General features: G+C 43.5%; 1 protein-coding gene across 6 annotated transcripts; it reads right to left on the reverse strand.

Moving 5' to 3' along the window:
• Window positions 1–1,325: 1,325 nt before the first annotated feature.
• On the reverse strand, window positions 1,326–25,546 carry LOC107389926 (dentin matrix acidic phosphoprotein 1). Of its 6 annotated transcripts, none has more exons than XM_054746861.2 (14): window positions 25,158–25,546; window positions 19,372–19,662; window positions 16,532–16,804; window positions 16,313–16,408; window positions 12,597–12,659; window positions 12,348–12,452; window positions 11,750–12,001; window positions 7,700–7,855; window positions 5,801–5,956; window positions 4,460–4,621; window positions 4,295–4,318; window positions 3,535–3,678; window positions 2,634–2,668; window positions 1,326–2,370 (listed from the first exon to the last, which is right to left on the reverse strand). In XM_054746861.2, exons 1-14 carry the CDS (start codon window positions 25,204–25,206, stop codon window positions 2,101–2,103), a joined length of 2,076 nt encoding a protein of 691 aa, XP_054602836.1. In that variant the 5' UTR covers window positions 25,207–25,546; the 3' UTR covers window positions 1,326–2,100. The 6 variants fall into 6 exon arrangements, with proteins under 6 accessions (XP_054602836.1, XP_054602837.1, XP_015821829.1 ...); XM_054746862.2 differs by having other exon boundaries at window positions 3,544–3,678; window positions 25,158–25,545; XM_015966343.3 differs by lacking the exon at window positions 2,634–2,668 and having other exon boundaries at window positions 3,544–3,678; window positions 25,158–25,536.
• Window positions 25,547–25,961: the final 415 nt, after the last annotated feature.

Here is a 25,961-nt window from a genome sequence, read left to right on the forward strand (position 1 = left end):
TACTGACTCTAAACCATTCCTACAGCTGTCACCTGACATTAAAAGGTGCACATGCTACAGATTTGGATTTTAAATATGTCAAACACTTGTTTACTTCTTTTTGTGTCTTTTGTTTCAGTTTAAGATGAAAACAAAATCATAAATGTAGTCCATGACTCTAAAGTTTAATTACGGTAAGCTCTTAAGTCAACAATTCAAAAGAAAATCCAGTGACCTTCAAAGTAAAAGCTCCCATGCACCACAGGAATAGCTTCAAAAGTGATTTAAATGCACTAAGAAATAAAAAAAGTGAATCAAGCATGTTGAATAGACTTGAACTACTTTTCGGCTTCTGACCAAGTCCTCCAAACACACCCACATCACCCCGCTTCTCCTCCAGCTTCACTGGCTGCCAGTCAACTTCAGGGTTCATTTCAAGATCCTGGTTCTGGTCTATAGGGCCTTACATGGACAAGCACCATCTTACATTGGTGATCTTCTTAGTCCCTACACCCCCAGCAGGTCCCTGAGGTCCAGTGATCAAAGCCTACTGGTTGTGCAGCACCAGGCTAAAGACCAAAGGTGACAGATCATTTGCTGCTGTGGCCCCCAGACTCTGGAACTCTCTCCCCCTGAGCCTGAGATCAGTGGACTCAGTGGTCTCCTTCAAAAAGCAGCTGAAGACTCACCTGTTCAAGCTGGCTTTTGTATGACCTTCTTCACCACTCTCTCTTTATTCTGCTCTCCCCACCTATTCCACCTTCCTCAGGATCCACTGATTTCCCTCTTTACTGTTCACTCTCTCTCTTTCTTTAAATTTTTAATCACAATTGTCAATTTTTTTGCTCATTTAAAATATAGTTTTAAACATTTTCTAATTTCTTTTTTATATTTTTACATTTTTTGTTTTTGTAAAGCGCCTCGTGCTTGAGAGGTGCTATAGAAATGATCTTTTCTTCTTCTTCTCCTTTTAGTTCAAAGGTTGCCAAAACATTGTAAGAAATATGGCTGAACCCAAACTTAATTATTTACCTCAATTTATTAAAAAGTACAAATCCTAACAAATTCAGCACAAGATATTTTAACACATTTACTTCTTTTTTTTTATTTTATTATCTGCTTTTATTCAAACTACTAAATCTAAAGTAAAACGTTATTTAGTAGTTTTAAAATCAGCAGTTAAAATCATGCAGAACTTATAAAATTCAACATCGCAAATATTAATGGGAGTGTTTTTGTATGAAATCACAAAACAAGAGATCCACATAATAGTTGACTCAAAATGTATTTTCTTAAAAACCAATATAGTACAGCTTTTGCACAGAAAACTCAAACAGATCAAATGATTAACATTTGCATGCTTTATTATGTTTCAGTGCAACTAAAAACAAAATATTACAACGACAGTTAGAAACACTTTCAAAACCTTATTTTTTAAGCATAAGGCTTAAAATCTCTTAAGTCTGATGTAATGTTCTAAAATTTAATGGTAAAACTCATATAATAGAAGAATACACGTGGATCTCTATAGGTATGTTAGAATAGATAATAAAACATGTATTTGTATAAAAAACAGATAAAAAATAAACAAGCAGGACTGAAGAGATGCTTAGAAAATCAAATACAACTTTAGTTCTCAGAGTCTCTGAACAGAAACGGTAAACCGTGACTAGCTGCTGCTTTATTGGCTGTTTTTCATATTAATACTTTAAATCCTACCTGTTTTCTGAGAAAGGAGAAAGGCCAGCGACTGATGAACCACCCATGTTTTCAGAAGACTTTTATCTCAGACTGAAGCTCCTCCTCATTCTTTAGAACTTTACCTTGAACTTATGTCGTCTGTCATCTGCTCTCTTCTTAGCTTTTCTCTCGTGTTCATTTGTATGAAGGCCTATTCAGGAGTTTCACTTTTCTTCTTCTCTCTAAAGCTTTCATTACATGGTTTGTCTCCTGGACGAACTCTCGTTAACAGTTTTATCTATTTTTTCTGTGCTCCGCTACCCTCTGAGTTTAGTCTGATCTCACCGTTGAGATCTGGGTCTTTCTTTTCAACATCAGGCGGCTTTAGTGAAGTTTCTGTGTTACTGTTGACTGATTCTGATACTGAGGAGCTCCGAGTCACTACAGCGGTGTCAGGAGGATGATCCAGTTCTCTATGGCCATCTGGTGTTTCTGCTTCAAGAGCCTGGTTGCCTCCTTGTAAGGCCTCCTGTGCTGGGTTAGTTGTGGTGAGAGGGGGCTGTGGCACATCTCCAGCAGCCTGATCAGAGCTGGTTTCTCCTTTTGTACCTGGAGGCGTTTCTGATCCCAAATGTGAGCATGGTTTCGCTTCAGGTTTTTGTGATGGGGCATCATCTTCAGATGTTGCCACATTCTCCTTCTCACCAGGATCTAAAACAGAAAGCAAAACATCTTAAACTCATCATCCAGGAAGCTGCAAAAATGATGAAAATTTCTGTCTTAAAATAAATCCCAACTGCATGGAGGTTTAGGAGTGAGCAAACACCAAAAAAAATTATATATATATAAAAAAAACTCCTTTCCAAACAAAGCAACAGAGTGCATTAAAGTTAATCTCATTAAGATTTCCTTCCTGGTTGTGACGTGTGTTTGAGTAAATATAGTTTAACTTGTCAAAACTGAGAAATGCTGACCATTCCTGCTGCTGCCGGTTCAGTGCTTTTCGTTTCTGATAAGGGAAATAAAAAATGTCATGAATAAATAAAAGAAACTGCTGATGCAGAGCCAGCTGCACAATGTGTCATTTACTATTATTAGAGGCACATAATCTAATCTGAGTCTTTCTGGGATTCTGGACAAAATAGCTACGCATCAGTTCTACAATGTATTCTCTATTGTTATTGCCTTCCATTTGTATAAAGTGATGAGTGTTAAAGAATACGTGTTTTATTGTGCAAAGAAGCAAAATCAGAAGAACACATGTGACTAAAACAACAATAAACCAGGTAAACAAGCAGAGTGAACAACATAAAATAACACAGAAGAGAGGAGGCCTTGTGCAAAGTCCACAAGTTGAGATGTGCAACATGTCAGAACAGCTGAGAAGAATCAGATCAAACTGGAGAGGAACAACAAGTTCTGGTTTGGATCCAGATCATTTTCTGATATTTGATTTAACTTATCTAAACCTTTAAAGACAGAAAGAATAAATAAATAAATACAAATAAACATCCACAGATTTACAGGCGGCTCTAACAGGCTCCTTTACAACACTGGAAAACACAATCAGTGATCTAGTAACGGTCAAAGCTCCACCCAAACAGATCCTCAGAGGTACCAAGTTCAACACAATAGCATAAACTATAAAGATAAGAGAATACTACACTAACTAAAAATACACAGCTTGCTTCAAAAAGCCACAAAAGAAAAGCTGGTTTAGTCTAAATAGAAAAGAAGGTACATACGCACATAAAGTAAATATATGGAAATGTACACTTATTTTAAATTAAAAAGGGTTATTAACACAGAAAAATAGAACACCAATAAATAGTTAAAAAAAGATTTTAAACAAAGTTTGAGCTCATCTTAACTCACTAGTACCACCTGTCCCAGATTCTGCAGGATCATCTCCAGTTTCTCCGGGCTTGTCTTCAGCAGCTTGTGTATTTGTTGGGAAATCACGAGTCTGAAGAGGGTTTTCAGGTGCAGAGGAACGAGATGAATCTATCCCCATGTCCTCTGAACAGGGACAAAGAGAAGAAAAGGAAAACGTTATGAAATGAAGCCATACCCACAGTGTTGCATTGCCTGGGGATGCAGTTGCTCTGATGTGTGCCATATTTTTTTATGGAAGTGGGGCCCTGGGGTTGCAGGCAGTTAGCATAACTGGGTCTGGGGCAGGAGGACAATGTGGGCAGAGGGCCTGCAGTTGACACTGGCAGCATCATTGCCAGGGTGGGGGTGACAAGCCACCCAGCTGCCACCCTCCTGCAATGGGGTGGGTGGCTGCCCTGTCATGCTCGGGAACCTTCTCTGGAGATCTGGTGATGTAGGGGTGTGCCCAAGGGTAACAGGGCAGCCTTGCCCGTTGCTGGACTGTGTTGGGGCAGTGATGCTGTGTTCTGGTCTGGGGGATCCTGGCTTGGCATTCCTCATTGGGTTCCCTCTGGTTGGAGGCTGGTGTCCCTTTATTCTCCAGCTAAACCCCTTTCCCCTGGGCTAGCAGGTTGATGTCAATCATCTGGGAGCTACTGGCTAACTGGACATTTTTGAGTCCCCTCACTCCTGCATTAGTGGGGTCTAGATTGTGGCGGAGTAGACTTCTGAGGCACAGGAGGAGGAGATATTGACTTACTCTTGGCTCCATTCTCCTCTAAACCTGAAACACAAGAAAGAAAAGGTCTGTAAAATAAACCCATGCTATCTGTGTTTTTCAGACACTGAATTTAGAAGATTTATTTGATTATAGAAAAGGGGTTTGAGAACACCTATTTTAAATAAGCAGATCATCTTAACTCACCAGGATCACTTGTCTTAGAGACTGCAGGATCAGGCTGTGGACCTTTGTTCTCCCCAGTTTCTCCAGGCTCGTCTTCATCAGCTTCTTTCTTTGTTGGATGAGTGTGAGAAGACTTTCCAGATGGAGCGGAAAGAGATGAATCAATCATTTTCTTATCTGAATCTAAAATATAGGGGGAAAAAATTTCAGCAGGTCCCTGAGGTCCAGTGATCAAAGTCTACTTGTGCAGCGCACCAGGCTAAAGACCAAATAACAGATCACTTGCTGCTGTGGCCCCCAGAATCTGGAGCTCTCTCTCCTTGAGCCTGCAGTGGACTCAGTGGTCTCCTTTAAAAAGCAGCTGAAAAACTCACCTGTTCAGGCTGGCTTCTGTGTGACCTTCAATTCATCCTCTTCTTCCTCACTAGCTTCTTCTCATGCTGCCGTTTCTACCAATTCTGTCTTCTTTAGGATCCTGTGTTGATGCTTTTCTTATTCGTACTTTTTCACATATTTAATCTTAACTCGTTCCTTTTTTTCTCTTATTTTCTACTGTGGTCTTTAAAATAAATATAATATAATAATAATAATTATTATATATATATATATATATATATATATATATATATATATATATATATATATATATATATGTGTGTGTGTGTGTATATATATATATATATATATATATATATATATATATATATATATATATATATATATATATATATATATATTATTCTTGTAAAGCACTTTGTGATTTTTATTGTGACAGGTGCTATATAAAAATTGTTTAATCGACTTCTCTAAACATTGCCAATAAGCAATTCTTAAGAATGGGATTAAAAAGCAGAATTTAAGAATCAGTCGGTTTAACGGTATTCTGATGAATCACGTCTCCATGGAGATGATGGCTGCCGATAGGAAAAATTAACTCAAAGAGCAATTCAACCCTTACAAGAAACTTACTCGACCCACACTTCATGCCAGGCAACAAATGCTGCTGCCTGGCAGACCGAGAGGGCGAAGCCACTAACAAATACACACTAACAGGATCACAATAGCATTGTGACATCATAATGCACCAGCTAAATTTCAAATGGCCTGCTTTTGATATAGCACCTTCTAGAGTCCTGGAACTCCCCAAGGCTCTTTACAACACAATCAGTCATTCACCCATTCACACACACATTCACTCCCTGGTGGATGAGCTGCACTGTAGGCAAAGCTGCCCTGGGGCGCAACGACACAGGCCAGGTTTCCAAACACTGGAGCCACCGGTCCCTCAGACAACCACCAGCAGGCAAGGGGGGGTTAAGTGTCTTGCCCAAGGACACAACGGCAGCGACAGACTGAACTCACCATTATCACTTGTCTTAGAGTGTGCAGGATCAGGCTCTGGATCTTTGTTCCCAGTTTCTCCAGACTTGTTTTCATCAGCTTGTTCATTTGTTGGGAGGTCATGACATTTTCCAGATGAAGAGGAAGCAGATGATTCGATCCTCCTCTCTTCTGAACCTAAAATACAGGTAAAAAAAATTCTATAATTTTGTTGAAAATAACTTGAGACGTTCTATTTTTCTTACCAGACTGATAACCGTGCACTTGAGTCAACATTTCCTGATCTTATCATCAAAACAAACAATTGCTTTTGTTAGTAAAACTAATACATTTTACTCGCCCCATGGTGGTGGTGGTGCTCACAGTTGCGGCAGCTCGAGGATCCCAGTTCCTAATTATATTTATTCATGCTTATTGTGATTTTATCCAGAAAATGTACATTCGCATCTTTTTTAATGTGTTTTATCATATTTTATCATGTTTTCCTACCCATTTATGCTTTAATCGTTTGTGGTACAAGGTGGCTTGGTTGAAAAATCCTGAATTCTGTAGTACTTTTGTGTACAAATGACAATAAAAGACGGTCTCTTCTATTGTAATTGGAGCTTGTTATTCAAAGTATATTCCATTTGGGTTTGAGACAGATGGATTCACTCTGCCTACTTAGTTACGTCACAAACATTAATATGAAAGTGAGGAAATCTCTCACGCTTACACTCCTGTAACTCGTTTTTCACGTGTCTGAGCAGAACCTCCCTGAACTGTCTACAGGTGGTTCAGAATGCCTGTGCTCGGCTTCTGACCAAATCACCCCGCTTCTTCTCAAACTTCACTGGCTGCTAGTTAACTGGTTAAGGAAACATCAACTTAAAGAATATGAATGTTTGTGGCCATAATTGTTGGTCAAATAACTTAAAACAGCACATGTCTCTTTTTTTCTCTGCTTGTCCCCTTTAAGTCTGCTTGACCCTCCAGGAAGATGTGATTCTACTCATTTTGTCACAACCAGGTAAAGTAACATCAGCCTCTGCAGATGCTGCGGGTTCAGAGGCTTTTCCCTCCACAGCCGCAGAGGGCGTCACTCCATTTTCTTTTGCTGTGAGTCTTATAGAAAGTTCCCTAACAAGCTCTGACATTTCAGGCACAGGAGGAGCTATTGACTTTCTCTTGTCCTCTAGACCTGCAGCTAAAGAGAAAAAGTGATGAAATTAAAAAAAAAATGAGGATTTTAATTATAAAATGCAAATGTAGATTTAATGCCTTGTTTAAAAAAATTCAACATTTGTTAGATATAACCCATAATGTGAAAACAAGTGGAAGCTTGAGATAAACAGTGTTTGGGGAAACAAATCACAACAAACGACTTTAAACTTGATTATCAAATCTGTATGAAAAGGAGCAGCATCAGCATGTGAAGGAAAGTTGGTTGTTGCCTGAACATGTCCACACTGGTTTTGTGGGATCTCTTACAGTATGAACTGTCAGCTTTATGTTTTTGATTAAAATAGCAAACCAGGTAGAAACCTTCACTCCCAGCAGAAACTAAAGAGGATCCAGGACAAAAAACATGCAGTTACAAACACCTATTTATCCAAAAGGGTGGATGTTTTGTAACTTATCCGTTTAGAAGTAATTAAAGCTTGAAATTATGAATACTTAGGGGGTGTGTCCTTTTATTGACAGGTAGCAGATGAGCCATCAGAGCTTACTAGCACTAGCAGCTTTCCCTCCCCAGTGTTACCCCTACAGACACGCAGGCGTGGAACTGTGCCACGGCTACAAAATCCCTGCCCTGGGGCACACTGGTAGAGCCCAGGCTGCCAAACACTGGCACCACCAGTCCCTCAGACCACCACCAGCCGGCAAGGGGGGTTAAGTGTCTTGCCCAAGGACACAACGGCAGCAACAGACTGAACTCACCATAATCACTTGTCTCAGAGTGTGCAGGATCAGGCTCTGGATCTTTGTTCCCAGTTTCTCCAGACTTGTTTTCATCACCTTGTTCATTAGTTGGGAGGTCATGACATTTTCCAGATGAAGAGGAAGCAGATGATTCGATCCTCCTCTCTTCTGAACCTAAAATACAGGTAAATGAAATTTCTATAAATTTGATGAAAATAACTAAATAACAAAATCCTAACCTCCCCATGGACAACGCATCGTAGCAACTTGTCCGCGCGCACCCCACCTCCACCGCTCTTGCGGACAATGCAACGAAGCAAACGATACCACCCGCTCTCACAACTTGCACCAAGGCTGTAAATATTTCTAGGGGAAACACTGCCTCCTGCTTATTCCAGGGAAGGCCTCAGCCTCAATCTCACGTTGAAAGCGTTACAGCCTAGAAGGCTGGGAGTAGCGGAGTCATTCAACCGCAGTTTTCTGGCAAAAAATGTTTTGTAACTACATCGTCTCAGAGTTTGTTCGGTTTGAATTATCTGCTGCCACATATATAGTCCCACTTTCAGCTCCATTTTTAGTTTTTTTGGCAGTGAAGAGACGCACAACTCGACAAAGATGGTGGTGGTGGGGACCACCCATTGGGCTTTAATTCAGCTCTTCAGAAATCTACGAGTGACAGCACAGAGGGTTTAGTCATTACTTATACACAGTCATTGACTGAACCTCAATATTTCCACCTGCAAGAACCTCAAATACCTCAGATGAAGACGAGATTAGCCAGTCTGAAGCAGATTTACATCTATACACCTGAACAAAAACAGTGTTGCACCCAGACTGGTCAAACAAGCATTTTCAGATGAATTCTTTCTTCAGCTCAGAGTTTCTGTTAGAAATGGCCTCAGGCATTCATTTAACAACAACAGCAGCCTGTAACGGGTCGTAAATGAAGTATGCCCAAGGTGGCTGTTTTTTATTTATTTTTTTATGAGAACGTGAGGGATCACTTTATGCTTCGACACAGAAAAGCATAGAGAATCGTTTCCCCTTTTTATAGTCTGGAGAGTGCATTTAATCCTGCTTTACTCACTTTGTTCTGCAATCACAGAATCTGTAGGGCTGTACACTGAAGCATTTTTTTCCTACAGCTTCCCTGTGCTCATCTTCATCAGCTTCTGCTTTATTTGATGTAAGATCCTGAGATCGGGGAGGCTTTTCAGGCACAGACTGTAACTGTGGAGTTCTCTGGTCTAATCCTAACCCTAACCCCACCCCCCACCCTCACCCAAAAAAAGAATCACTGTAAAACAGACAATCTGTGATAAAATCTAACTATTTTGTATTTTTAAAAGGAAAGACTGCTTCCAGATTTACATCAGAGCAGGTGTCTCCAACACAATGCTTGCAAGCTACCGGTAGCTCACGGTACACGTGAAAGTCGCTCGCCTGGAAGCAGTCAGCGAGCCATTCTGTCTAATTTCAAAAATGTAATTAACGAGTGACGGCTTTCAAATATAATGGAAAGCCGTCCCAGTTTCCTGTAATATCTAACCTAAAATTTGCTTGTTGTGGAAGTAAAATAAAAATCTAATTAATGTACAATTCTTCCAGCAAACGCGTACTACTGTAAATACAGGGATTAATTGCTTGGGTTGCAGCATGGATTATAATAATAACAATAATACATTTTATTTAGCAGCGCCTTTCGGGACACCCAAGGACACTTTACAACAATGGGGAGAAATAAATAAATAAATAAATAAAACAAGATAAACACAGTACAGAAATATATAATAATACTAAGATGCTAAAATTAAACAAAAACTATGTGTTTAAAACTATGTGGTAAAAGCTTGTGTGAAGAGGTGGGTTTTGAGTTTTGATTTAAAAAGTGGGAGAGAGAGACACAGTGGTGCGTAGATCGGGGGAAGAGAATTCTAGAGGTGGGGAGCAGAGCGGCTGAATGCTCTACTCCCCAAAGTGACAAGGCGAGCAGGGGGAGCCGAGAGTTGAGGAGCAGAAGAGGAACGAACAGCACGGACAGGAGTGATGATGTGAATGAGATCGGATATGTAGGATGGAGCCAGGTTATGGAGAGCTTTGAATGTGATAAGCAGAATTTTGAAGCTGATTGTTTGTTTAATGGGCAGCCAATTAAGTTGTTGCAGGATGGGGGTGATGTGATGAGATGATGAGAGTCCTGGTGATGACATGTGCTGCAGCATTCTGGAGAAGCTGCAGTTTGTGGAGGGATTTGCTGGGGTGACCAAAGAGAAGTGAGTTGAAATAATCAATCCTGGATGTGACGAGGCTGTGAACAAGGATGGCTGTGGTGTGAGAAGTAAGTGATGGATGGAGACAGGAAATGTTACGCAAGTGAAAATAAGCAGACCGGGTAATATTGTTGATGTGAGATTGAAAAGGAAGTGTGATGTCGAGGATGACACCCTGACTCTTAACATGAGGAGAGGGAGTAACTGCTGAGTTATCAAGAGAGATGGGAAAACTGTTAGATTTGGAGAGAGTATGAGGTGTGTCTACTAGGAGGACGTCAGTTTTAGAACTGTTCTGTTTGAGGAGGTTGGAAGTGAACCAAGAATTGATTTCCTGGAGACAGAGGGTAAGTGAGGAAGGTGGGAGAAAAGTTGAGGGTTTGGTTGAGAGGTAGAGCTGGGTGTCATCTGCGTAACAATGAAAATGAATGTTGTATTTACGGAAAATGTGACCTAGCGGGAGAAGGTAAATGATTAAAAGAAGGGGCCCCAAGACAGAGCCCTGGGGCACACCAGCAGAAACAGGAAAGAGATTGGATTTATGACTTCACTTGAACGAATTGTGTATGACAGCAGAGGTAGGAGGTGAAGCAGGCAAGAGGAATGTGAGTGATACCTATAGATGACAGTCTGCTGAGGACAGGACTATGAAAGACGGTGTCAAATGCAGCTGTGAGATCGAGAAGGATGAGAATGGACAATAAACCAGAGTCAGAAGCAGTGAGACGTTACGGATGTTTCTGTCAACTTTGAATGCAGCCGCAGTTGCTTGGTTTGGGTTTAAGAGTCTATTTCCCTTAAAAAATTTTTTTTTTACAGTACTGATGTATTGAAATACAGAGAAAGCAACTTGTGAACACAATGCATGTTTATACAGTAAGCATAGCATTTTTAACAAAATAAGCACATTCACACATGGAAAGTAACGTGAATAAATCATAAGGCGTTAGCTTTTCTGTACTTTCTTTGAGTGAAAAGTAGCTCCTGCATTAGAGAAACTGTTACTGAACAATCTTAATATAATTCTAAAACATAGATTGTTCTTACCGTTTACACTTTTTTGGTATAATTTTTTATTTTCTGAACTTAAATCTTTAATTAATTATTAATTATTTGCTCAAAAGTAAAAAATATATATCTTTATTTATTATTTTGTCTTTTTGCATCAAAACTCTCACCTGTAGCTCCTAAATATTTTTAGACCAACAATGTCAAACTGGGAGTGATTTACCATTGTGAGTGGACTTTTGGTTTAAATGACGAAGAGGCTGGTGTGACAGCATCGTGGGAGCTCGGTCTATGAGACCCTGTTTTTCCTCATGATCTTCATTGCTTTCTACAGTTGAATGAAGATAAGACTGAGATCTTCATCTGTGCCTCAGACAAGCTGGTTCCCAAAGTCAGAAACTTTCATGGTCAGCTTTCTTCTCACACTAAACCCTCTGTTAGGAATCTTGGTGTGACCTTTGACCCAGCTCCCACCCTGGATTCTCATGTCAGTTCTCTTGTTTGTGCTTCCTCCTGTAACTCATTTTTCACGTGTCTGAGCAATACCTCCCTGAACCGTCTACAGGTGGTTCAGAATGCCTGTGCTCGGCTTCTGACCAAATCATCCCGCTTCTCCTCAAACTTCACTGGCTGCTAGTTAACTGGTTAAGGAAAAAATCAACTTAAAGAATATGAATGTTTGTGGCCATAATTGTTGGTCAAATAACTTAAAACAGCACATGTCTCTTTTTTTCTCTGCTTGTCCCCTTTAAGTCTGCTTGACCCTCCAGGAAGATGTGATTCTACTCACTTTGTTTGTCACAACCAGGTAAGGTAACATCAGCCTCTGCAGATGCTGCGGGTTCAGGGGCATTTCTCTCCACAGCCGCTGAGGGCGTCACTCCATTTTCTTTTGCTGTGAGTCTTATAGAAAGTTCCCCAACAAGCCCTGACGTTTCAGGCACAGGAGGAGCTGTTGACTTTCTCTTGTCCTCTAGATGTCCTGGGGTATGCTTTTTGGAGTTCGATGGAGTTCTCAGGTCTTGTATGGTTTTCTCTGAGTCTGAAAAACAAAAGAAAGACAAAATAAACAACTGTAAAACTCTGTGGTTGTTTAAATAGCTAAAGGAAATTAAAATGATTAAATAAAACAATTAAATAATTTTAAATGAAAGATTGCTTCTGGGTTTGCTGTTACGGAGCAATCTTAATATTCCTCTAAAACATGCATTTTTATTATCATTTAAACAGTTTTGGTCTTAAATATTTAAGCCTTTACGCTGAAATTTTTGTTTAAAAAAATAAATATCACTTTTTGTCTTTTTCCATCAAAACTAGATTGCACAATTGCCATAGCTCATAAACGTTTTTTTTTTTAAGCCAACAATATCAAACTGGGAGTGATTTACCATTGTGAGTGGGCTTTTGGTTTAAATGACAAAGAGACTGGTGTGACGGCATCGTGGGAGCTCGGTCTATGAGACCCTGTTTTTCCTCACGATCTTCATCTGAACCTGAAAAACCATCCGATATGACACATAAAAATTATTTAACAACTAAAAAAAAAGATGATTTCTAAGGGACAAAATCATTTAAGTCCACATTAAACAGTCACAATATGAGTTAACTGGTAAAGCAATGGAGACCAAGTATCTTACCAGCTGCTGTGTCCTGATCTGACTGGTTTTCCACATCCCTTTTCGTCATACATTCACATTTTCCTAAAATTGAAAATCAGGAAAACAACAAAATAATTTAACTTCGTATGGTTTGAAGCTGGAGTCTAATTATAAAGCATAAAAGCTTTTAATACACCTCTGAATATTAATACTAAAATATTTTTTATCATTAAACTTGAACGACTAAGAAGAAATAAGGGACATTTTGTTAATTGAGTAAATGGTTAACTGGAGCCTCCTCCTTGAACCGTCACCTTATCGTGGTGGAGGAGTTTGAGTGCCCTAATGATCCTAGGAGCTATGTTGTCTGGGGCACTTAGTGCCCCTGGTAGGGTCTCCCATGACAAATTGGTCTTAGGTGAAGGGTGAGACAAAGAACGGTTCGAAGGATCTTTCATGGCGGTTAAAACGAAGAGTCGGAGTACCCGGCCCGGAGGGTTACCGGGGTCCCACCCTGGAGCCAGGCCTGGGGTTGGGGCCCGTGAGCGAGCGCCTGGTGGCCGGGCTTTCGCCCATGGGGCCCGGCCGGGCCCAGCCCGAACCGGATACATGGGCTCGTCCAACTGTGGACCCACCACCCGCAGGAGGAACATGAAGGGTCCGGTGCAATGCGAATCGGGTGGCAGACCAAGGCGGTAGCCTTGGCGGTCCAATCCCCGGACAAGAAAACTAGTTTTTGGGACATGGAACGTCACCTCGCTGGCGGGGAAGGAGCCGGAGCTTGTGGCAGAGGGTGAGCGGTACCGGCTAGATATAGTCGGACTCACCTCGACACATTGCATTGGCTCTGGAACCCGAGACCTGGAGAGGGGTTGGACACTCTACTTTGCTGGAGTTGCTCCGGGTGAGAGGCGGAGGGCTGGGGTTGGCTTTTTGTTAGCCCCGAGACTCTCTGCCTGTGTGTTGGGGTTTACCCCGGGGGACAAGAGGGTAGCTTCCTTGCGCCTTCGGGTCGGGGAACGGGTCCTGACTGTTGTTTGTGCTTATGGGCCAAATATCAGTTCAGAGTACCCACCCTTTTTGGAGTCCCTGGGACGAGTGCTAGATAGTGCTCCATCAGGGGACTCCATTGTCCTGCTGGGGGACTTCAACGCTCACGTGGGCAATGACAGCTTGACCTGGAGGGGTGTGATTGGGAGGAACGGCCCACCTAATCTTAACCTGAGCGGTGTTTTGTTATTGGACTTCTGTGCAAGCCGCAGTTTGGCCATAACGAACACCATGTTCGAACATAAGGATGCCCACCGGTTAACTTGGTACCAGGGCAGCCTAGGTCACAGGTCGATGATAGATTTTGTAGTCGTATCATCTGACCTGCGGCCGTATGTTTTGGACACCCGGGTGAAGAGAGGGGCGGAGCTGTCAACTGATCACCACCTGGTGGTGAGTTGGATCAGATGGCAAGGGAACATGCCGCATAGACCTGGCAGACCCAAACGCATAGTGAGGGTCTGCTGGGAACGCCTGGCAGAAGAACCTGTCAAGACGGTCTTCAACTCCCACCTCCGGCAGAGCTTTGACCACGTCCCGAGAGCAGTGGGGGACATTGAGTCCGAGTGGGCCTTGTTCCACTCTGCGATTGTCGAGGCGGCTGTTGCTAGCTGTGGTCGTAAGGTGGCCGGTGCCAGTCGTGGTGGCAACCCCCGTACCCGCTGGTGGACACCAGAGGTTCGGGGAGCCGTCAGGCTGAAGAAGGAGGCCTACAGGGCGTGGCTGGTCTGTGGGTCTCCGGAGGCAGCAGACAGGTACCGGATAGCCAAGCGGGGTGCAGCAGTGGCAGTTGCCGAGGCAAAATCTCGGGCGTGGGAGGAGTTTGGTGAGGCCATGGAGAAAGACTATCGATCGGCTCCAAAGAGGTTCTGGCAAACTGTCCGGCGCCTCAGGAGAGGAAGGCAGCAACTCGCTCACACTGTTTATAGTGGGGATGGGGAGCTGCTGACGTCAACTGAGGCTATAGTCGGACGGTGGAAGGAATACTTTGAGGAGCTCCTCAATCCCACCAATGCGCATTCCGAGGAGGAACCAGAGCTGGGAGGCCTGGGGATGGACTGTCCGATCTCGGGGGCAGAAGTTGCTGAGGTAGTCAAACAACTACACAGCGGCGGAGCCCCGGGGGCGGATGAGGTTCGTCCTGGGTATCTCAAGGCTATGGATGTTGTGGGGCTGTCATGGTTGACACGTCTATACAACATTGCGTGGTCATCGGGGGCAGTTCCTAGGGAGTGGCAGACCGGGGTGGTGGTCCCCATCTTTAAGAAGGGTGACCTGAGGGTGTGTTCCAACTATAGGGGGATCACACTCCTCAGCCTCCCTGGAAAGGTCTACTCCAAGGTACTGGAGAGGAGGGTCCGATCGATAGTTGAATTTCAGATAGAGGAGGAGCAATGTGGTTTTCGTCCTGGCCGTGGAACTGTGGACCAGCTCTATACCCTTGCAAGGGTGATGGAGGGGGCATGGGAGTTTGCCCAACCAATCCACATGTGCTTTGTGGATTTGGAGAAGGCTTATGACCGTGTCCCCAGGGGCACCCTGTGGGGGACGCTCCAGGAGTATGGGGTGGGTGGCTTTCTGTTAAGGGCCATTCAGTCCCTTTACCAGAGGAGCGTGAGTTTGGTCCGCATAGCCGGTAGTAAGTCGGACCTGTTCCCAGTGAGGGTTGGACTCCGCCAGGGCTGCCCTTTGTCACCGGTTCTGTTCATCATTTTTATGGACAGAATTTCTAGACGCAGCCGTGGTGTGGAGTGTGTCGAGTTTGGTGGCAGGAGAATCTCGTCTCTGCTTTTTGCGGATGATGTGGTCCTCCTAGCTTCATCCAGCTCTGACCTTCAGCTCTTGCTGGGTAGGTTCGCGGCCGAATGTGAAGCGGCTGGGATGAGGATCAGCACCTCCAAATCTGAGACCATGGTTCTCGACCGGAAAAGGGTGGCTTGCCACCTCCGGGTTGGGGGAGAGGTCCTACCTCAAGTGGAGGAGTTTAAGTATCTCGGGGTCTTGTTCACGAGTGAGGGTAGGAGGGATTGGGAGATCGACAGGCGGATTGGTTCGGCGTCTGCAGTGATGCGGACGCTGAGCCGATCTGTCATGGAAGAGGGAGCTGAGCCAGAAAGCCAGGCTCTCGATTTACCGGTCGATCTACGTCCCAATCCTCACCTATGGTCATGAGCTTTGGGTAATGACCGAAAGAACGAGATCGCGGATACAAGCGGCCGAAATGAGTTTCCTCCGTAGGGTGGCCGGGATCAGCCTTAGAGATAGGGTGAGGAGCTCGGTCATTCGGGAGGGACTCGGAGTAGAACCGCTGCTCCTCCGGATCGAAAGGAGCCAGTTGAGGTGGTTTGGGCATCTGGTCAGGATGCCCCCTGGACGCCTCCCCGGGGAGGTATTTCGGGCATGTCCTGCCGGCAGAAGGCCCCCGGGTCGACCCAGGACACGTTGGAGAGGTTACATCTCCAATCTGGTCCGGGAACGCCTTGGGGTCCTGCCGGAGGAGCTGGTGGACAAGGCCGGGGAGAGGACGGCCTGGAGCTCCCTAGTTGGGATGCTGCCCCCGCGACCCGGACCCGGATAAGCGGAGGAAGACGAAGACGAAGACGACGAGGTTAACTGAAGCTTTCAAAATAAAAGCACATTGCCTCTTATATCACATTAGATTTTCATCTGTTATTTAAGTAAATGTAATAATTTTGTGACTGTACCTTTATACAACTTGTAGATGACCACAACACTTATTAAAATCAGTATCAGAGATGCAACACAAATACCAATAATCCCTGGAGTTGACAGGATTTTATCTGTAAAAAAATGAGAATAAAACAATAAAAAAATTATTCATTAAATCTATGATGGTTAATAATTGCAAATGAACTTCTAACATAATTGAATGTCAAAAGACAACTCTGTACATGAAGTCTTACCGGAGTAGCACTCCTTAGCAGTGAAAGTAGCAGATTCTGTAGTGAGGGGGTTGCTAACGGTGCAGTTGTACACTTGCTTGTCGTGAACGTCTCCAAGAGGGATTATCAGCTTTGGCCCAACCTGCTTGTTACCATCTGAGCTCCACTCAAACTCCAGTAAGGACTGAGATTGTTTGGACTCGGCAGAACACATCAGCGTGGCTCCGCCTCCAGTTTTACCTGAGCTGCCTCCATCGTTCATCTCACAGGATATGGTGGGCTTGGCAATGCTGTCTGAAGGAACACAGAGAGGTACATCCAATAATTCCTATTTTATTGTGACAAACAAAAAAAATTTAACTGGCATTAATAGATTGAAAAACATCAAATACCAAATTTGTACTTTAGTACAAATTCTAGACTCAATAAAACTACGAATAGATAACATCTATAGTTTCCAAATCAAACCATCTGATTGCTGAAGCTCAAAGTCTTGATCTGATATCAACGTAGGACTTTTTATGGGTTACATATTAAAGATAAAGACTCTCTGTTTAGAGAAAGCAGAAACACTCAGATAAGTCACCAAAGGAAACATAGAAACAATTCAAAAAGTTCTAAGAACACTAAACAAACAGCATCGCAGGCTACGAAGCATTTAAATGATGATTCATGAACTCAATTTCATTGGGCTGCCAATGTTGGAGAAACAACTGAAAGAAAACAGGCATGACTCTGCAACTATTATGAGAGGAAAAGTGTTGCCAAAATATGTTTGAGACCCAAGATCGAGGCCTATTAGCAAAAACTTTGAGGCCTTTTGGAAACTACCGTTTAAATTGTTTCAATTTTGATCATCATCTCTGAGATTTAGGTTTTAATCTGATTGAAATGCACAACAACTACAAACAACAAATAGACTGTTATATTTTAGGCTGATGTTTACCAAGTTTTTTATTTATTGGCATCAGCTGACTTGCCTCTTTAGAACCAGAAATGTTGTGCATTTATTGTTATTAGTGATATTTTAGCATACAAATGGAGGGAAACATCTAGATAACGGTGATGAACAGCACACATCGGCATTGGCAAAAGAAAACACCACATCGGTCGATCTCCTTTACAAACTCAGACTATATTCATTTTCAGAGGCAATGAAGTAAAAAAGTCATAAAGTAGAATCATGTTAGACTTTAAGATGATCTCACTTCTCCTTTCAGGTACAACAACTTCCTGTATTCAGTATAGATCGAACTTGTATTTACAGTGACAATGTGTAATTTTTACCATTAATCTCTGTAAATATTCATTGAAATGTTGTTGGAAATTAATTAAAAGATACCCAGTTTTTGAAAAACATTGGCAGTTTTATTACATAAAACCATAAATATCGAGTCTCAGGGTGACGCTCTATTGGATGCCATGGATCCTTCCACGGAAGCCCGTGAGGACAGAATGCATTTACTGATTTGTAACAAATGGTTACATAACGTTCAGCATTAATAAACGTTTTACACATTTACCCCTTCACTCATTGCAAGTGATGAAAGGGAATCTGATGTTCCCGTAATTTTGCTGGAGGCTGCACTCCCAGGAATTTTTGACTCCAATGACCATCGGTTGGTAAGGTCTTACTTGAACACAAAAATAATGCTTGCTTGCAATGATTTGGGTATCTACAGCCCCCTATCGCCAGGGAAACTACACACTGTCACTTTAAACATACATAAATTGTTCCAACTTCATTATTTTGTAATGCTTTCATCAAATAAACCAATCAATGAAGTTACAACTATTTTTTATTTTAAGGTGCATTCCCTAAAATCTCTGCTAAAACATATTTATTTTTACTAATGTTGGATAAACTTTTATCCAACACAACTTAAATGTTCCCCAACGTGTATGTTTTTGATCTGTGGGAGGACACCAAAGTTGCCAGTGAACATGCCAACTCCATGCAGAAAGGATTTGAACCTGCAACCTCCGTGGTAAGAGGCAACAGCATTTCCAACTGTGTCGTCATGCAAATGCAATAACAGTTTTACACCTGGGTGCAACACCATCAAATATTCAAGATTCAAGAGAGATTTATAGTGATTGTCACAGAAACAACCAAACTGTGTTTGGAGCATGTTGTGTAACCATTTAGCCCATTATGACACCAGTGCAACTATACCAATAGAACCGATCAGACAAAGTTCTTATCATATATGATGATCTGATTTATTATCAGAGAATATTATATCGTTACAACACAAACACTATCTGGAAATGCTTTGATGAGGAATTTGCTGAACTCAAACTTTAAAAAACAAATTAACACTAAACATCTTTGGTATGTTCTTACTGTCTAGTTTCTAATTCCATTTTTGGTTATTTTTAAAACACAGAAAAAGGTTTCTCTTTACCTTGCTGACAGTTTCGTTTGCCGACTGCAAAACATCCTCAGAGCTGACGCTGATGGTGGCGTCACTTCCTACTCCGTTTATCCGCGGGCAGCAGAGGGCTGCCCCTTTGCTGCCCGCGGATAAACGAAACTGTCGGCAAACGAAACTGTCAGCAAGGTAAAGAGAAATCTTTCTTGTGTAAGAACCAAAAATGGAATTAAATTAACACAGAGTTGCATAAAAATGAATTTGTGTGTCATTTGTGGGCTTGTCCTCTTTAAACTTTCCCATGCTTGCATTACAGATATATCAGTAAACTCTCTGCCACATATTTATACCTTTAACGTTTAGGAGAAATATAAAATATTCCACATTTCCTGTTGTACCTATAATGGAAATGCCACTTTCTATTCACGAGTCTCTAACTAACGACAACATGCATCAGCGGTGCTAAAGGAAAATACAAAAACTTACCAATAACTTCCAGGTCATATTGAGAGCTTTTCAGTATGTTTTTGGTGTATATTTCCAGGTCATAACGTCCACTGTCTTCATATCTGAGGTTGGTGATGTGCACATTTGCAGAATGCCAGTCGAGAGTGACCCTTCCTTTGAAGGAGCCGTACTGCTGCTGCATTTGGCCGTTGAACTCCACCATTTTGTTCCCATTATGTTTCCACAAAATTTCATCAGGGGCAGTTTTAATGGTGGTCACAAAGTTGACATCATGGCCCAGCAGAGCATATTTAGGAGATTGTCCTGTAACTAGATGCAGAGGGAAGTAAACTGCCTGTCAGGATGAATAAATATGTTGCAAGTAAATGTTTGTTATGATGATCAAAAAATGTAACCTAGATGATAACATCACAAACAGATGAAATATAATATTAAAGCATTTTAATTCATGTATCATTTAAAAAAACTATTAATGCATAAATGTTTACAATGGAAAAGGGTTTAAAATTAACAACAGGATGCTTATTTACTAGATTACATGTGGCTATAATATTAATCAAAATACTAATACTTGAACCGTCACCTTATCGTGGTGGAGGAGTTTGAGTGCCCTAATGATCCTAGGAGCTATGTTGTCTGGGGCGCTTTGTGCCCCTGGTAGGGTCTCCCATGACAAATTGGTCTTAGGTGAAGGGTGAGACAAAGAATGGTTCACAGGATCTTTCATGGAGGTAAAGTCAAAGAGTCGGAGTACCCGGCCCGGAGGGTTACCGGGGTCCCACCCTGGAGCCAGGCCTGGGGTTGGGGTCCGTGAGTGAGCGCCTGGTGGCCGGGCTTTCGCCCATGGGGCCCAGCCGGGCCCAGCCCAAACCGGATACATGGGCTCATCCAACTGTGGACCCACCACCTGCAGGAGGAACATGAAGGGTCTGGTGCAATGTGGATCGGGTGGCAGACCGAGGCGGGAGCCTTGGCGGTCCGATCCCCGGACAAGAAAACTTGTTTTTGGGACATGGAACATCACCTCGCTGGCGGGGAAGGAGCAGGAGCTTATGGCAGAGGTTGAGCGGTACCGGCTAGATATAGTCGGACTCACCTCGACACATAGCATTGGCTCTGGAACCCAAGTCCTTGAGAGGGGATGGACACTCTCCTTTGCTTGAGTTGCTCCGGGCGAGAGGCGGAGGGCTGGGGTTGGCTTTTTGTTAGCTCCAAGACTCTCTGCCTGTGTGTTGGGGTTTACCCCGGAGGACGAGAGGGTAGCTTCCCTGCACCTTTGGGTCGGGGAACGGGTCCTGACTGCTGTTTGTGCTTATGGGCCAAATATCAGTTCAGAGTACCCACCATTTTTGGAGTCCCTGGGACGAGTGCTAGATAGTGCTCCATCAGGGGACTCCATTGTCCTGCTGGGCGACTTCAATGCTCACGTGGGAAATGACAGCTTGACCTGGAGGGGTGTGATTGGGAGGAACGGCCCGCCTGATCTGAACTCGAGTGGTGTTTCGCTATTGGACTTCTGTGCAAGCCGCAGTTTGGCCATAACGAACACCATGTTCGAACATAAGGATGCCCATCGGTACACTTGGTACCAGGGCAGCCTAGGTCGCAGGTCGATGATAGACTTTGTAGTCGTATCATCTGACCTGCGGTCATATGTTTTGGACACCCGAGTGAAGAGAGGAGCGGAGCGGTCAACTGATCACCACTTGGTGGTGAGTTGGATCAGATGGCAGGGGAAGATGCCGCATAGATCTGGCAGACCCAAACGAATAGTGAGGGTCTGCTGGGAACGCCTAGCAGAAGAACCTGTTAAGACGGTCTTCAACTCCCACCTCCGGCAGAACTTTGACCGCGTCTCGAGAGCAGTGGGGGACATTGACTCCGAGTGGGCCTTGTTCCACTCTGCGATTGTTGAGGCGGCTGTTGCTAGCTGTGGTCGCAAGGTGGCCGGTGCCAGTTGTGGTGGCAACCCCCGTACCCGCTGGTGGACACCAGAGGTTCGGGGAGCCGTCAGGCTGAAGAAGGAGGCCTACAGGGCGTGGCTGGTCTGTGGGTCACCGGAGGCAGCAGACAGGTACCGGATAGCCAAGCGGGGTGCAACAGTGGCGGTTGCCGAGGCAAAATCTCGGGCGTGGGAGGAGTTTGGTGAGGCCATGGAGAAAGACTATCCATCAGCTCCAAAGAGATTCTGGCAAACTGTCCAGCGCCTCAGGAGAGGAAGGCAGCAACTCGCTCACACTGTTTACAGTGGGGATGGGGAGCTGCTGACGTCAACTGAGGCTATAGTCGGACGGTGGAAGGAATACTTTGAGGATTTCCTCAATCCCACCTATGCGCATTCCGAGGAGGAACCAGAGCCAGGAGACCTGGGGATGGACTGTCCAATCTCGGGGGCAGAAGTTGCTGAGGTAGTCAAAAAACTACACAGCGGCGGAGCGCCGGGGGTGGATGAGGTTCGTCCTGGGTATCTCAAGGCTATGGATGTTGTAGGGCTGCCATGGTTGACACGTCTCTGCAACATTGTGTGGTCATCGGGGGCAGTTCCTGTGGAGTGGAAGACCGGGGTGGTGGTCCCCATCTTTAAGAAAGGTGACCTGAGGGTGTGTTCCAACTATAGGGGATCACACTCCTCAGCCTCCCTGGAAAGGTCTACTCCAAGGTACTGGAGAGGAGGGTCTGATCGATAGTTGAATCTCAAATTGAGGAGGAGCAATGTGGTTTTCGTCCTGGCCGTGGAACTGTGGACCAGCTCTATACCCTTGCATGGGTGATGGAGGGGGCATGGAAGTTTGCCCAACCAATCCACATGTGTTTTGTGGATTTGGAGAAGGCTTATGACCGCGTCCCCAGGGGCACCCTGTGGGGGATGCTCCAGGAGTATGGGGTGGGTGGCTTTCTGTTAAGGGCCATTCAGTCCCTTTACCAGAGGAGCGTGAGTTTGGTCCCCATAGCTGGTAGTAAGTCACACCTGTTCCCGGTGAGGGTTGGACTCCGCCAGGGCTGCCCTTTGTCACCGGTTCTGTTCATTACCTTTATGAACAGAGTTTCTAGGCGCAGCCATGGTGTGGAGTGTGTCGAGTTTGGTGGCAGGAGAATCTCGTCTCTGTTTTTTGCGGAATGTGGTCCTCCTAGCTTCATCCAGCTCTGACCTTCAGCTCTTGCTGGGTAGGTTTGCGACCGAGTGTGAAGCGGCTGGGATGAGGATCAGCACCTCCAAATCTGAGACCATGGCTCTCGACCGGAAAAGGGTGGCTTGCCAACTCCGGGTTGGGGGAGAGGTCCTACCTCAAGTGAAGGAGTTTAAGTATCTCGGGGTCTTGTTCACGAGTGAGGGTAGGAGGGATCGGGAGATCGACAGGCGGATTGGTTCAGCATCTGCTGTGATGCGGACGCTGAGCCGATCTGTTGTGGTGAAGAGGGAGCTGAGCCAGAAAGCCAGGCTCTCGATTTACCGGTCGATCTACGTCCCAATCCTCACTTATGGTCACGAGCTTTGGGTAATGACCGAAAGAACGAGATTGTGGATACAAGCGGCCGAAATGAGTTTCCTCCGTAGGGTGGCTGGGCTCAGCCTTAGAGATAGGGTGAGGAGCTCGGACATTCGGAAGGGACTCGGGAGTAGAACCGCTGCTCCTCCGGATTGAAAGGAGCCAGTTGAGGTGGTCTGGGCATCTGGTCAGGATGCCTCCTGGACGCCTCCCTGAGGAGGTGTTTCGGGCATGTCCTGCCGGCAGGAGGCCCCCGGGTTGACCCAGGACACGTTGGAGAGTTTACATCTCCAATCTGGTCCGGGAACGCCTTGGGGTCCTGCCGGAGGAGCTGGTGGAGAAGGCCGGGGAGAGGACGGTCTGGAGCTCCCTAGTTGGGATGCTGCCCCCGCGACCTGGATAAGCGGAGGAAGACGACGATGACGCCGACTAATAAATGTTATTTTAATTGAGACAATTTTGTCATTTTGACCCACAGCTATAGGAGAATTGCAACTACTCTACATTACAGAGGATTTGCTCATAAAACACAGTAATATTATTTTAAATTAAATATCATGAAGAAGATGGAAAAACATTAGTATTTAATGAATGAACAGACAGGTAACAGTTTGAAAGTAGCAATTGATAAAGACGGGACTAACTGGAAAAAAATACAACCATATTTATCAAATGCACTATTAGTAGGTATAGAACGTACTACAAGAACAACCACATGGCGGCAAAGAAACACAGGCAAGTTCAAAAAGAAATAATGGAGGCATCCCACTTATGTAAGACACACGTTGGGGTTCCAGAGGGAGGTCAGTGGAGGCTTTTTTGGATCAGTTCACTAAAGTTCACTCAGCACTGATAGAAATAGAGTTGGGGACATCTTCAAACTCCAGCAAAGCAAGCAGCCTGCGACATCGTATAGAGGCTTTTGACACAATCATCTCTGCTGTCACAGCACACAAAATTCTTGGCTTCATCCAGCCAGTGTCTAAAGCACTACAGTCACCAAATATAGACCTGATGACCGCATACAAAGAGACAAGACTGGTTGCACAGCCCATTTCTATGCTAAGAAGTGAGGAGGCCTTCAGTGAAATTTTTGGCAAATCAGAAATCTTGCCAGCTTCATTGGAGTTACACCGGTAAAAAAGCCTGTGATTAATAGACAGATAAAAAGAGAGAACACACCTTCACAGTCAGTTGAGGAACATTACAGACTCAATCTCTTTTATCCATTTATTGATCAAGAGACAAGCCAACTAAACACCAGGTTCGCAGAGGACTCTGAGCCAGCCATGCTTGCAACATGCCTAGTACCTTCAGCCCTGTCTAAACTCACTGAAGAAAAAAAAAAAGAACTGATGGTATCATGGTACAGACAAGACCTCCCTCAGCCAGAATCAATCAACCAGGAGATTCACAGATGGATGGTAAAGAACCAGCCTCCAACAGAACTGGCATCAACAGCCAAAGAAACATTAGATCAGATGGATCAACAATTCTACCCAAACATCCACTGTATCCTCTCCATCTACCTCACACTACCAGTGACCACCTGCTCATGTGAGAGGCCATTCTCGGCACTAAGACGGCTGAAATCCTGGCTACGATCCAGCATGACAAATGACAGTTTGTCAGGACTTGCAATGATGCATGTGCATAAAAACTGAGCACTTGACCCCGAAAAAGTTCTCGTGCGCTGGGATGCTTCTGGACACAGGATAATTTCACTAGCATTTGATAAAAAGGTAAACTTTATGTCAAAATCTTGCATACAATCAGTAACCCGGTTGTTGACGCACAATTTCCTGTCATTTCAGTGAGTCTTCATGATGAGGCTGGTTCATCCTGATGCCCATGGATTTATTTACATCAGCACACACAAAACATACATGTCATACTACACACATACTACATAAACACTTCAGTTTTGAATAAATGGTTAATTTTTATTTGAGTTTTGGTCTTCATTTTGGTCTCTACTTTCTAATCAATGTACATGGAACAATGGCTTGTGGACCTCGGTAGTTTTGAAACTCTGGATACGGCCCTGATCACCGCTATACAATGAGGAAAACAAGATCTACTCAAAACAAATGAACTACAGTCAACATTAATTATTATTAATAATAATAAACAATATGGCTCAAACAAGCTGGATAAAGGAGAAACGTTGGTTCCTCTAAACTTATGGTCATTTTTCATTGTTCCATAAACTTGTAACAGGTAAATAAATCATATTTACACAAAAAGGTCAAATGGGATAAAGAAAAGTATAAATGAACGTTTCACCACAAAAAATTAATTAATAAATAAACTTACCTTGACAAATGGTAAAAACACAGTAGGCAAAGAAATATCGATGAGCCATTACGACCAAGCCAACTTTCACTTTGTGACTTTGGAAAAAATAAAACGTCGCGCTTTGCGACAGGAAAGGTCAGGTTACGGACCAGAACCTCACAGAAAAAGAAAACATTTCCCCCCCTAAATAAGTTAGTGGATCATTGCGTCTCTAATCTAAACGTCTGGCCCCTAAACTCAAGCTAAAACAGAAAATGTTGGGGGAAAAAACTGCCAAAGCTTCGGTGACTGCGGAGTTCACCTGTCGTACCTGAGCTTCCGGAAAGTTACCTTTCAAAATAAAGTCGTTATAGGTAAACATCGGTCTTTGCTAATCTAGCTTTAAGCCCAAAATTATTTTTAATTATAGTATTATTATGATATTGTTTAAACAAGTCAATGTAATCAAAAAACTGTAGTTAAGCGTTTTTAATATATTTTCATAAAATGTGTCTCGTCTTTGAAGGCCACGTGATCGCTGTAAGAAAGAACTTTAGCTTTTATTTTGAAAATATACCCAAATTCTTGTCTTCTAGAGAATTAAAGGACTTCGGCTGAGTGAAAAGGAGTTGAATAAAACAAAATTCAGAATCTATTAGTTAACACCTGAAAGAAGAAAAAGTCAGAGCAGTTTTTCTCATTTTTATTTGTTTTATAATCTTTTTCTCCCAATATTAAAATTCTTAGGGCTAAAGTTTGACATACATTAAACATTAAAAATCAAAGTATAGATCAAAACATTTCTAAAATGTAAAAGTTAAACACAAAATTAATAACATTAAA

This window comes from Nothobranchius furzeri, chromosome 14, assembly GCF_043380555.1.
Source record: "Nothobranchius furzeri strain GRZ-AD chromosome 14, NfurGRZ-RIMD1, whole genome shotgun sequence".
NCBI lineage: Eukaryota > Metazoa > Chordata > Actinopteri > Cyprinodontiformes > Nothobranchiidae > Nothobranchius > Nothobranchius furzeri.